The sequence below is a fragment of the Corapipo altera genome, unplaced genomic scaffold (genome assembly GCF_003945725.1).
Source record: "Corapipo altera isolate COAL_440 unplaced genomic scaffold, ASM394572v1 1, whole genome shotgun sequence".
Taxonomy (NCBI): Eukaryota; Metazoa; Chordata; class Aves; order Passeriformes; family Pipridae; genus Corapipo; species Corapipo altera.
This window is the reverse complement of record NW_020884873.1, coordinates 19,652,788-19,666,552: the sequence shown is the minus strand read 5'-3', so window position 1 is coordinate 19,666,552 and position 13,765 is coordinate 19,652,788. Positions and strand designations below refer to the sequence as shown.

The following is a 13,765-nucleotide window of genomic DNA, read 5'->3' as shown; positions in this document are numbered from 1 at the left end:
TCTGAAATACCAGCTGGCACATCAAAATATACAATAAACCACTAGCGTGAGTTAAAAGGTGCAATTATATTAGTGATGTTAAAAACCTGGCATTTTCCTTCTAAGGACTGGAAGTGAGTGCACTTGGCAGTGCCACCTGTTACTAGTAGTGTCCTATAAGAGGCTGTGCCTTGGCACAGACCTGAAACTTTAGCTCCTGCTAAGTCCATTTCACAAAATATCAATTATGACTGATACATTTCAGCAAAAAGTACAAACAGTTCATAGGCTTCCCATGTAAACTTTTTTTGAAATGCACCAACTTGAAAAACTGTTGAGAAAGAGCAAACGTAATCTTTTAAAAGTTGTATTGGGGGAGGAATATCCTGAAGGTATAAGAGCAATTGAAATAGCAGCTTTACAAAAAGTATTTCTCTTCCCAGTGATGCCACATCACATTGAGGGCAAAAAAAAAATTGATCTTTTCCATCCTTTACCATCTCAAGGTTCATTTTGCATCACAGCCTTATTTGAACTTCAGCTTGTCCTCAGAGGAATTATTTTAAGAAAACACATGTATTTAAAAAGTAGGTCACCTCTATTAGAACACAGCATTTAGTAATCAGAATGAATTTCATGTCATGGAAATTGAAAACTTGGCTTTCTTGCACTTTATATAATTTTCCCACAGAATGATTGAAATAATCTGCAAATATCCATCAACCTTAATTGGTTTTTACAGATGTGGAAAAATTAAAAATTACTTTATCGTTTGTCAGAGCATGCTTTCATTGTGCTAGTGCTGGTCTTGCAGTCTGGATCAGAGGATTGGTTGATTGGTTGGACATTCCTGGAATCCAGAATCTCCATAACTGGATAGGCTCTTGCTAATTATAAATACACCTTCGAAGATCTGATTTTTTTTTTCTTTGCAATTTCTTGTTATTTTATTGCCCATAGGGCAAATTTCAATTTTTTTTTAAATTATGCATATATTTATGCATGTACCCACAAGTACACTTGTACACATTGGATTTTCATTTGAAGTCAAAGTTTGTTTGTTCCATTGACAGACAGTGTAACCTGGTGAGACAGAACCCTCCATGATGTGAGAGTAAGCAGCTTAGGTTAAAATGAACTTTTTTTCTCAGATGAATGGAATTGCATGCTTTCTGAGCTTTTTAATCAAACTGTTCTGTATGTAGGATTCAAGTACCTGTTTCCTTTGTTTCAGTATCTTAAGTCTTTGTACGCTTTAGTTTAGATTTAAGGAAGTTTTTAAGATTATCAACATCAAGGACTAGGTGTTAGCTCAAGCAAAAAAAAGAGATGATTTATTGACTAAGATGGAAGAATTACACAATATATTGTCTGTTTTCTATGCAGTATATTGGACCCTAGCTTGAATCAAGTCCTGCAGTTGAACACTATGTGTTTTCAGCAATAAACTCTTAAAAAGTCAGTAATAAAAAATAATGGGATACTCTGGAATCATCTGCTAGGAAGTCAAGCATATTTTTCAAAACAAGTTAGAAACTCAATTTGAAATTTGCTTATAGCTTAAAATTGGGTGGTTGGCTGCTATAATTATATATTAGATTTGGTCTCCTGAACCATGGCAAGTGTAAGTCAATCACAAGAACTCACAAGAAATTGCTTTTCTCAAACCTAATAAAATTCTGACACTGTAGATGCAAGCAAATATGAGTCTTCATATTGTCCCCATACTAATGTTGTAGAAGGGATTTCCCGTGAAAATAAGTTACATTTTCTGACTCATAACACTTATTTAGTCACAGAAAGCTCAACAGTTGTACTGTCAGATCCTTATCAAAAAAGAAAATATCTTAGAAGAACTTTCCCCTTTTAAGTCTATACTTTAGAGTTCAATATATTTGTCTTCTGCTTGCTAACTTGGCTAACTGGCAAGTTAAGTTGCAATTGATTTTTTTAAAATTGAAGAATAGTGTGCTTGTGTTTAATAGCTGTCTTTTAAATTGGTTGAAACTAATATAACCATGGAAATCAATGTGGAATTGAGATATAAGGTGCTTTACTTGCCTTATTTTAAAACTGAGGGTATACTGGTGTCTATTGTGAATCAAAACCAATTTTGTACGTGTTTGTACATAAATGTGTGTGAATGTATGTGCTTCTTTCCTTAGCTCGTAGAGCTTATGACTATAAGACTTTCATTTGAAATCCACACTGTGGAATGACACTTAGAAAGCCGTTTTTGTTGAATTGTCAAGTTGTTTCCCATGTATAGACAGTGTTTGTGAGGCTTTTAAATGTTCCCTGCAAACGGCTTTATCTTCTAGTGCTGCTGCCACTTGATATCTCCCTAATATGAAGTGGCTACTTGCATTCCTGATGGGCAGCACTGCTGTTTAAATGTGGGAAGTTTCAGTCTTCTTTAATCTGCCAGTAACATGCTCAGGCCTCTTCATTGTTTGGTTTAAACATTGTAGGATTCCTAGCAATCATAGATACACAGAATCAATTAAATCTGAGAGTGAAATCCTTCAAAGTGTAGAAGCTTAATTGGGATTTAATTCATGGTTTTAAAAATTCCATGAAGAAACAAGCTTATTATTCACATTAAAGTGACATGGGTACAGTTCTTATCATAACTGTTTTGTTGATGGTTAAATATATAAGCTTTAGATTAAAGGCTTTTGAGTTTATCTAATGTGATGGGCATAATTGCTTTTTTGGATGTGGCAAATTGTCCTTGCCTTCTCTTTCCCCCAAAGGGAAATATTGGACAACTGTTTGCAAAACAGAAGTACCTGTAGCGGAAAGTCATTTTGAAATTAAAATAGAGAAGCCTCTATTTTAATTTCAGTTCTTAATGAGTCACTTCTCAGAATAGGGGAAGGGGCTGTTTCAGGAAAAGCATGTACTGTCTGTGATATCTGTGAACATGGTAGCACAAAGCATAGACCTGGACCAGGGATGTCACTTCAAAGGGTATGCTTCTCTTGGCAGGGGGGGCATTTGTTTCTAATTGAGTTGAAAGACTCCTGGTGAACTCTACCTGGTAGTCTTTCCTGTTCTTTTTTTTTTTTTTTCTCTCATGTTTCTTTGGCTTCAAAGCTGTTACTGTACAGTGTCCTTGAAGATTTCACAGGGGCCTTTTTACAGGCAGGTTGTTGAAATAGCTATTTTATTAGCAAATACACCTTGATAGTCCCTGCTTCTTTTGTTGCTAGTCTGTGCAGTCAGGTATGTGGCATTGCTAAGAAGTTTGGTTTTCTCTCATATGATGATTTTCCTCTGAATTTATTTTACTTATTTGAAGCTTTTCTGTAGTTGACACAGTTGTGTGTCTTGGTCACACACATAGCATACTGATGTGTTCTTAAAATAGAAATAAATAATTGCAATCTAGAATTGCAGGAATACTTGCTTTTCAATAGGACTTGGCATAAATATATTTAATGTTTTTACACAGTTAGTGCTCTTGTAACAGTTTGGAGTATAATTTTGGCAGAACAAAGAAATAGACTTGCTTTACACTTAACTGTCTTGTGGTCTTTTCTACTAGTCATATTTTTAAGCATGTACTGTATACATTTTGCTGTGGATTTGACCATAGGCTTGTATCGGGTTTGGAGCAATAATGTGAAATGGTCTAGTCACTGTAGACAGATATTGATTTTAGTGGGCTTGTCTCACACCAAGTAAACTGTAAGTTGTGCTATCCCATTACCCTCAATATAAAATATCAAGTGCATCAACATCACAAATGTGACACAACCACATCTGAAACACCTTTGGGTCTACATTGCAGTGTCATGTCAGAATTTTGGAAGTCACAAAACAGCGTCTGTCAGTGCAGCAGATGCTTGTGCAAACATCTTCCAAAGCATTGATTATGTACAACAGAACAGTGTTCTGGCTTGGCCATCATCCTCTTCACTGTCTGTTCCCCAAATACACACTGCTTTGCCTGATTTGAAGAAATAGTGTTACAGCGTTGCAGGTGGAGAATAATGAGGTAACACTCCCAGACTGTCTGGTAGGATGTAATAATGGGGCAATTATTTTATTTAGAAATTTATTAAATGACTAATTTTTATACAGATTAATGTTCAGCCTTCTCAATTGTATTATTTTTAAAAGTTAACTTTAAATGATTATTTATTTAAATTGGATGGACAAGTTATATTTTTGAAGAAGCTTATTTTTTCGAAGAAGCTTATTTTTTCTTTCATTTTCTAGTCTAAGACAGTGGTTGACTTTGAAAACTTCACATGCAAGTACTTTTATTTCACATTGACATACCACCTCAGTCAAATTTCAATGCTAGAACTGTGGGATTAGTTCACCCCTGTAAACACAAGTTTCTGCTAGACCAGACAGGATTATGAAATGCATATTGAGAGAAGAGTGGAGTTCAGGATGTGTATTTGGGCCATGTTTTTTCATAATGGTGCTTTCAGTGATGCTTCACCAGGTTATTCTCTCTTCTGGGAGGCAATGCTGGGGCATGAGGGGAGGAATCTCATATTTATTTTGGTGTATAAAATATTTTCTTTGCAGTCAACTGAGTTTTACCCTGTTTTTTTCTGTTTTCCCACTGTCCAAGGACATGCTGCTTTAAATTAAGATGAAATTATGAAAGGAGATGGCATTTCTACTCCTTGAGAGAAGGAAACAGTGGTGTATTGGTTCTTATGTACCTAGTTGTGATGTCCAACTGAGAAGTCTGCTAATAGTCAAAAAATTACTCCCTCCAAACAATTAATTTTAGAAGTAGGAAAGGGTAATAGGCTGTTGCCTCAGAATTTTTAGGATTTTTAGCCTTTTGTAGATTTTAAAGTAGCTGTGTAGTATATAGATTTTTAGTATAGTTGTATAGTCTGTCACACTTCAGAGTAGTAGTTAACACTTACCAAACCCTATTCCCCACTTCATATCGAATTTTCTAAATTCTTCAGGCTTTTTTAGGCTCCTTTCAAGGCAGGACTATAGTAAACACATTCTGTTTAACAACATATGCCTCCCAGGCCTGAACAACAAGATACTGCCATAGTCAAAGCAACCTTCAAGCCCAGAACCTTGGAGAAGTTCCAAAGACAGTATGTGCTGTGAAGAAGAGGAAGATGAGGAAGAAAGGGGTCTTGGGTACTCTGACTCAGTTCAGGGGAGGTGTGACAGGGAGGCAGATTTGGGGAGGATCTGGGGGGCAGATAGTTCTTGGATTGGATGGATAATACTATAAAATTGTAGAATCCCTGGACATGGGCACGTGCCTTTGTACTCCTTATGCCAGAAGACCTTCACTGAAGACCTGCTCTCTACTTATCTATACTAAATTCACCTGATGAGGTTTTTTTTCTCCCGATCTTTGGGCAACAGGCAAATGCCCTTTTTAATAGATCTGGGTTAACTGAGAGCTAACCTTTTCTCATTTTTAACTGTGGTACTTAGCTCCATGGTGAAGTATAAACGTATTTTACAGAAACAACAAACTAGCTGAGGGATGAGTAGTGAATTCTGAAGGTATGTATTTTCTGCAGTTGGTGGAAGTAACATTTGTGTTTGGGGTAGACTTGGATTTTCACTTAGGGTCTTGTTTTAAACTTGTCAGACTCCAGCGAAGATATGCTGATTTCGTTGTTCGTTTTGGGTGTTGGTGTATAGTGCCTGGAAATTGCTCATGTTCTCTCTGGGTGCTTTACTTAACATAACCAGTAACTTTGGTCGTGTTTGGTGTTTGTTTTGTGGGTTTCTTTTTTTTGTTTGTTTTTGGGGTTTTTTTTAACTCTGTACATTTATTAGCAAAGCTGGAAAACTGTTACAAACACCAGAGTGATGTGGTGCTTGGGGGGTTTTTTTGTGTCAGAGGTCAGTGGTTTTGTCCTGGCTTGCCTTTCAGCCCCACAAACCCAGATGTCTGGAAAAGACAATACGTTTTTTTAAATTTTCTGTTTTGTCACTTGGTACCCAGGACAAAGCATACGTATTTTCTTATAATGTCTAATAAGAAGGGGGCCTAATGCCCTACGACATTTATTTTCCTATCCTATTTCTTATAACATCTTTCAGGCTTTGTCTTCATTAGACTTCCTCAATGACATGTTGCAGGTGTGTAGTTTTTTACACATTTATTTTCTTGTACATGAGTTTTGAGGGCATGTTGGGGCTTAGTAATCTCCGTGACTGAGACCATCATATGAGCATGAAGATTCCCAGCTCACAGGTATTGAGATCAGTATGGTTGCTCATGCACGGACCCAGTAAGCATTTTTTGTGTGTTTTTTTGCATTGTAGTGGAAGTGAGTAATTCAACAGAGCTGTGTTTCTTTGCACAAGCTGTTGGAAGCAGCAGTGAGAAAATAAAGTGGAAACTAATGGTGTACCGTGCAGAATCTGTTGCAGTGATCATGAGCTGACTACTTTTGTTCTGAAAAGTTAATTTAGAACTTGTCTCAAATGGGCTTATAGATGTTCAAGAGGCTTGTGAACATATTGAGGACATTTTTGACTAATACTTCTTAAAATTTTGATGTATTATTTTTAACCCCAGGATTGTAGGTTTTGATGAAAAATGTGTTGCACTAAGTTCTTCAAAGCACTTATTCTGTGCTTTAGAACTGCAAAGGAAAAAGTAGGAGCTCTGGAAGGAACAGGAAGTAGATTTGGTTTACAGGAGGAGAAATTAAAGTTGAAGTGAAAGCCAGTTGTATGCACTATGGCTTGATGGAAAACAAATGCAGAATGAATTGCTGCTAAGCCTGCATTGTTTTCACCCAAAGGGACTTGTACACCAGGCGCCACAGGGCACATTGCTGGCCCCACAGGGCACATTTTGTTAGATACAGTCACAGTTATGTCTGGAGGCTTGATTGCATCTTTGCACTAGAGTGTTACTAAAAAGATGATCTTAGGTTGTTAGTTGCTTAAGGAAAAGCTTCAGTTTTCTTAGGGCTCTTTTTTTCTTCCTGTCACACTGAAAATTTGAACTTTAGGTATAACACGATGCATGAAGTAACAGGCAGGTTTTTGGGTTTACTTCCACTACCTGTTTTTTACCTGCCTTTTCTTTGTTTATGGGAATGCTTAGGAGTTGTCTGTCTTCCTGGTGGAGGTACCTCATGCCATACCTCTGAGATCAAGTGACTCCCCAACCTCAGCCAGTAAGTGGGGATAACAGTCAGGAGTTGACTGTAAACCTTCCACTGTCTGTGGTCAAATGTGTTCTGCGAACTTGCCCAGACACAGAGGAGGATTTTCTCAGTACCCTCTTTGCATCTGTGCCATTATCTCTGTCCATGCTCCGTGTGCAGCATCAGTCTGTTTGACCACAGAGATTCTAGGTGTCAGTTGCCATCCTGCAAAGTGAGGACACTTATGTGTGTTGGTGGATGACTGTGCTAGAACAGCTCCATTAAGCATGCATAGGCTTAGAAATGAATGCATTGCTCCAACAGCCGTCATTGGCAGAGTAGGTAGAGCAGATTTGTATAATAATTTGTTTTGAAGTTCAGTTGGTGACTTGGACTGAAGTATGATGCTGTGATTTGTGACTGAAGTTGCTTGTTGTAATTCTGTACAGAAGCAGAATCTTTAAATATAAAGTTTATTCTAAAAACTTTTGGCCTGGAGAAGGAAAGTTCTGCATGGAAGCACAGAATTTCAAGAAGTAGGTTGTTTGGTTTTGGAGGTTTTTTCCCCCCTGTAGCTACAAAAAGGCAATTGCTTGAGACATCTCTTCTTTCCGAGCATTCAGCTTTACAAATATTGCCAGGGCAGGTTTTGATAGCAATTGAGACTGCTTTCTTTGCTCTTTAACATAGAGTTGCAAGTTAGTGATATCCTCTAATTTTCCATGAAGACTTAAATCTCTTCTGTTGTCAATGAAGTAGCATCAGCATGATGTTGTGTATCTCTTTATAACAATTCTGATTGACATCGAGGTCCTTTCTTCAGTTAAGATAAGCAGAGATGTTTAAAAAAAAAACAAATCAGTTGTACTGTAGGTATGTGTCAAAAAGATGACGATGTGCCAACATATACCCAACACTTCCTTTTCAAATATAATTGACCACAAGTTAATGAAGTAGAACTTTCTGTGTTGGCTGATAAATACTAGAATGCTTGTGTCTGGTTTGTTTTGCTTTGAGATACTTAAAGCAAGAGATGGATCTAGAACCTAATAGTCTATTCCTAGATAGCATGGTGTAACTTTTGTGTTCAGGGATCATTTGCTGTAGTGCTAATAGCCACGTTATTCTGTTGTCCTTTATCAATACATGTTCTGAAACATTTAGGCAAGTAGTTGAGACTTGACTGTTTTGGTGTCCATCTGGTTTTCTTCTGACCAAAGTTTTGAGGATGTTGCTGTGTCGGGAATAATTCTGAAAGATCTCTAAAGAATTTTCACTACTGTTCTTCAACTGCAAGAGGAAATTTCACTCCCTCCAACTTCATTACCATTACCTTCAGAAGAACATCTGTAGGGCTGAGAATGAGCAAGCTATAATAAAAGACTTTTGTGATATTTCTCCACCTCCCTGGTTTCTCATGTTCGGTTTCTATTGCAAAGCCCTACCTAGCCTTTCTTCATTTTGATACGCATCAGATAAAACAACCCTTTTGAGCCTGCTGCCCATTAATAAAGCAGCCAAGTTGCAACAGAGGTATTCTCATCAAGTACCCAGTAGATTTTCTCCTATTAGTAATAGAGGAAGAGCCACTGTGTCCTTGATTATTCGAGTCTCTGAACTGACATGGGGAAATATGTATTGGGAGAGGAGTTAAATCTTTCTCCTACTACTTACGCTTGGTTTAAGACCTGCCTGCCCCTGTGAGTAATTCATCAATCATGGAAACTTTGACCCTAGTTTTTTGGACAGGGAAAGTATTAAATGCTTAGCTTAAAAAGTAAAAGCAAAATCCCATACCCCACCAAAGAAGGACATCTGTTTCTAACTTCAGCTTTTTATTTTTTTATCTTTCATTTTTTTTGTTGGTAAATCTCCCAGACAACAGCAGTTCTGTAGAGAGTTTAAATATGAAGGAATGGCAGGACGGGCTAAGGGCACTTCTACCGAACATTAACATCAACTTTGGTGGACTGCCCAATGCTTCTTCCCCCTCCAACGCCAACCACAGTGTACCAACGTCCAACACTGCCACCACCGACAGCCTGAATTGGGACAGCCCTGGCAGCTGGATGGACCCCGCAATCATCACAGGTAACCGTTTCTCACTCCTTCAGCTCCACTGGCAAACCATCAGATGGGTATTTGGCACAAACTGATTTACATCTGGAAAAAAAAAAAAAAGACAGTATGCGGTGGTCTCTTCCAGCTTCCATCCACAAAACGTCAAGGTTCCAGGAATTTTTGTGGAACCACTAGGTATAACAGAGCGTCACTTAGGTCTTTGCAATGCATGCCCGAGACCTTTGCAGGCAGTCAGGTGGAGCAGCACTTTTCTATACGGTCAATCCATAGGTGTCCCTTCTGCTGGATGGCATGTCCGGTATGTGCGCCGCTGGTCCTGAGGCACTGAAGGCAGTCACTGGACTTTGTTATTTAAAAAGGGACGTACTCCACTTGTTTATAAAGCTCTCTTTTATAAGGCTGTCTGGTTGCATTTCCCTGTTAGACAGACTGAAGCATGATTCAAGTAGGCAGAGTAGAAGGTGAAGCATGCAGTGTATTGGCAGCTTGGTGTGGTAAGATCATGTTGACAGGGATGCAGTTCTTGAGAAAGATGTTTGATAGAAAAATGTGTGTTTTATGAAGTGCTCTGAGGGTGAACTTTCTCCTATCTGGAATTAATGTTAAATGTTTTGCGGGCAGGGTAATTATACATAATAATGCATTTTCTGTACAAACTAATCATGTTTTTTCACTGTTGCTTTTTGTTAGGTTAAATTGACCTCCTTCATGCTCAACTTATTGCTTCTACTCTGACTTGCCTGTATCGCTGTTTTTTTTTCTTCTTTTCATAGGTATCCCAGCCTCCACAGGAAACAGTTTAGACACCCTTCAAGATGACAATCCTCCACATTGGCTAAAATCTCTTCAGGCCCTCACAGAGGTGGACGGCCCCAGTGCAGCGCCATCACAGACGCACCACAGTAACCCCTTCGGCACACAGATCCCTCTGCACAGAGCCAGTTGGAATCCCTACTCTCCTCCTTCAAACCCCACCAGCTTCCATTCCCCACCTCCAGGCTTTCAGACAGCCTTCAGACCCCCCAGTAAAACCCCCACAGATCTACTACAGAGCTCAGCGCTGGATCGTCATTAGGAAAGGAGGAAAAAGAAAAAAAAGAAAAATAAGACCCAAAACGTTAGAAATGCAGGAAGTGTCCCACCCTGACTCCTTCCCATGCCCACCTACTGTTCCCTGTCATATCTTTCTTTCTGAAGAATCCAGTTCCTGATCAAACTTCCCCCCCAAATGCAATGCCATCACAGGGTCATGACCATATCTTTTCGTTAAGTTTTTGCAGAACCAGTGTTTGGAATACACTGTTTGAAATATTTTCTAACCGTTCTAAGGAGAAAAAAAAAAAGAGAGAGAGAGAGAGAAAGCAAAATGCAGTCTCAATGCCTAAGGAGAATATTACTGTCTTATGTCTCTTGCACACGAGTATTTCTGCCTAGTGGAAAAGTGTCAGTCTGCAGTAGGGGAAAAAATGCAATGCAGAATCAAATGCAGGAACATGAAAAAGGTATTTAATTTAAATGAAGTTACTGAACATGTAGGGCAAACAGTGGCCCAGCATTTATTTTGCATTGTGTGGCACTACACAGGGAAATTGCTATGTTGGTGTTTTGTTTTGTTGTTTTGTTTTTGTTTTTTTTTGAGCAGGGGATTTTATTGCATCAATCAGTTTGAGATGAAGTGTGTTGAAAGACAAAACACTTATAGCTATGAGTAACTGGCATGTTGCTAAAGAGTGGTTTAAAGAGAGGAGAATAAGATTTTTCTTTAATTTTGGCTTTAGATTTAAAGTAAACTTTAATGTTTTAAAAGTATTCACAGATTTAATACCTAGCATATACATAATATAATTATAAGCAGCTGAAACACGAGTGATATTTACTGCAGTCTTTCTATCTCCTCTGTCAGTCTCTCTTTCTTTTTTTTTTTCTTTAGAAGATTCACCTGATTAGGGCACTCTGGGATAGCACTGCATTGGGGCCACATGATCACCATCAGGAGCAACCTCTGACCTCCTCTGCCTGCAGCTTTTACTTAACCCTGTAGTTTCTGGACGTTTGTGCAGTATTGAAAAGACAGGAAAAAAGAAACAGATAAATAAACATGGTTATAACCTGACGCTAAAACTAAAACCAAGGAAATGTACCTCTTTCTTCAGAATTAAAACTAAAATCTTAAATAAAACAGAAAACTTGATGATGACTTCATGTTTGCTTTTCTGGTCTTTTAATGTTTGTTTTTTAATTACTGCATCTGATAAAACCATATGTCATTGGGTGTTTTGGGTTTTTTTCCTATTCATCTAAAGTGGATCTACTTTATAATTGGAAAATACTGCTTTGCATGGTAACTTCTGTATTGAAGGGTGGAAGAAGCATACACACTTTAAATTTTGTAAAGGGATTCTCTTGTCCTTACTCTGCTGTCAGTCTCTGTTATCGGTGATATCTTTTTAAATCTGAAATATGAAAAACTCATTTATATTTCCTGAATTAAATGCCATGGCACTTGGGATAGATAGTATGCAATAATATGCCTGAAGGTTGTGGCAGAGAATTCTAGTTACAACTCCCTGCTTCAGTCAGCATTTTCACTTAAAGGTGTAAAATACTATCACTGCACAGCAGGGGGTGAAGAGCTCTTAATGTACAGAAGGCCTCCAATAAGCTCTTACTCTTCAAGGCAGAGATACTTAAAACCACCAAACTTGTGGCTGGGGTGGTGACTGATGTAGCTCATGAGGATGGCAGAGAGCCTGAAATCCTAGAGATGCCTGTGCAGAAAGATTTCTCACCTGGTGTGAGCTATATAGCTCAGGCTGGCAGCTTTCCAAAAATGTTTACTGCTGGCAGGGGCAAGGAAGGGAATTCCCACTGATGAACTGTGAACACCTAAATGGGGATGGAGGGAGACTGGCCTTTCAGGGAGTGGGAGCAAGTCCTGAATTGGTCACTGTACAGAGGAACCAAGTATTGAATCTGCATAAAGTGATTCTAAATACCCTGCTTTACTAAGCATCACTTGGAGACTACATGCTTTTGCTCTTCTCTTCCCCGAGTTACCATTTTGGTGCTGTATTTACTGTCTGTGTTACAGAACTGAATGCACTGTTTCTGAAATGGGTATTGTTGCTGAGTCACATGCCCTGGTTACTTGGGAGAATGTGCACACCCTCTGATGCCAATGCTTCCCCAAAAGCAAATGATGTTTTTGTCATCCAGCCATCCCTTGTACAATGCCCCCCTGTAACTGCTGGTGGTGGAAGAAGTGCTGCAGGCTGGGAACAACCTCTCCTGTGGCAGTGCCTGCTGGTGCCCCTGCACTGAGCATCCAGCCCAGCAGGAACAGTCATCTGGAGGTGCTGGTGAACATGTAGATGGTCTTTGGTTTGGGGGCTTTTTTTGTCTCCTTTGCCAGTTGCTAGACATTTCTCCACTTTTAACATTCTCTTTTAGAGGGGTGCCCTTCCTGACCCTGAAAATAAGCTGGCCTCTCAAAGTAGCTCCAACTGCTTTCTATATACCACAGCAATTCCTGAAGCTGCTGCTTTCTTCAGTTCTTCTTTTAGTTCCTTTGTTGCAGTTTAGGATCTGCAGCGGGAAACCTGTGCCCATGGTCTGCTACCATTGGAAACATGCTTTAGCCACTCAGGAGAGTGCTTACTCCCTGCTGGCATACAGCAGCTTCTGTAGTCAGCCTTAGCAACAAACTTGTAGCTTTCAGGAAAAGGTTTGCAACTTAGAATGATTTTTCTCTTTATGGTGCTGCTTTCCCAAGAAAGACTTCTTGGTAGATAGCCTTAGTGTTACAACAGTTAAAGTATATCAGTGTTCAGATTGTGTTTTGGGTGCAGCTTCTGCCACTTTTAACCTACTTTTACTTACTGTCTGATGTGGATTCCTGCACCCCCCCAGTTGGGAACCAACCTGGTATTTCACTCTGTTCAACTAGGTCAACTAGTTTCTCCTGAGGTGGTGTGTTGGGTTTTTTGGTGGGTTTTGTTTGTTTTATTGTGGGTTTTTTTGATGATTGACTCTTCCTGTGACAAGAAATTCAGTACAGAAAGCTTTATTGAAAAGAGAACATCAACGTGTCTGCTTTGACTGTGTGATTGTCTCAGTGCATGGTCTTATATGTTGTAAGGACACTTGGCAGCTCTTTCTTTCAGTAAGCAAAGAACAGTGCTTGACTAAATGGCTGCTGACTGAGGACTAGCAACACATTTGGTACATGGTGTCTGGTGAAGATGAAGTTGGAGAAAGGATGGGCCAGAGTCCTCCTCCAGAATGGGTATGAGTGTATGTTGAGGGAAGGAAGGAAGTTGTTAGCCTTCAAAGTGTTGGTGCAAGAAGCTGTGTTGCATTTTTAAAGAGTTTGCAATTCAAGTGAGGTAATTGGAGGGTCAGCAGTGCTGGATTGATAGTAAGGGTTCCTGCCTTCAGCTTTTTTTTTTTCCCCCTCAACTTTTTAATATCTAACAAGAGAATGATGTTTTTTGAGATTACAGCAAGGAATAAAATGTCACCTTCTATGTAAGGGGAGGAGCCATTGCATAAATTCCCTTTCCTTTTATATCTTCTCTTTCCTACTT

The 13,765-nt window shown here is 39.0% G+C and overlaps 1 protein-coding gene across 7 annotated transcripts in view; it reads left to right on the top strand.

Annotated features, from left to right (window-relative positions):
- The window catches only part of CNOT4 (CCR4-NOT transcription complex subunit 4), an 82,687-nt gene extending 71,311 nt beyond the window's left edge, over nucleotides 1–11,376 (top strand). For 4 of the 7 annotated variants that reach the window (XM_027662286.1, XM_027662267.1, XM_027662276.1 and 1 more), the window contains 2 exons: nucleotides 8,976–9,188; nucleotides 9,953–11,376. In XM_027662286.1, coding sequence (XP_027518087.1) covers nucleotides 8,976–9,188; nucleotides 9,953–10,254 — 515 coding nt within the window. In that variant the 3' untranslated portion in view covers nucleotides 10,255–11,376. The remainder of the gene's footprint in view (nucleotides 1–8,975; nucleotides 9,189–9,952) is intronic. The other 3 variants (XM_027662310.1, XM_027662303.1, XM_027662295.1) reach the window with 1 other exon arrangement.
- The last annotated feature ends 2,389 nt before the right edge of the window (nucleotides 11,377–13,765 follow it).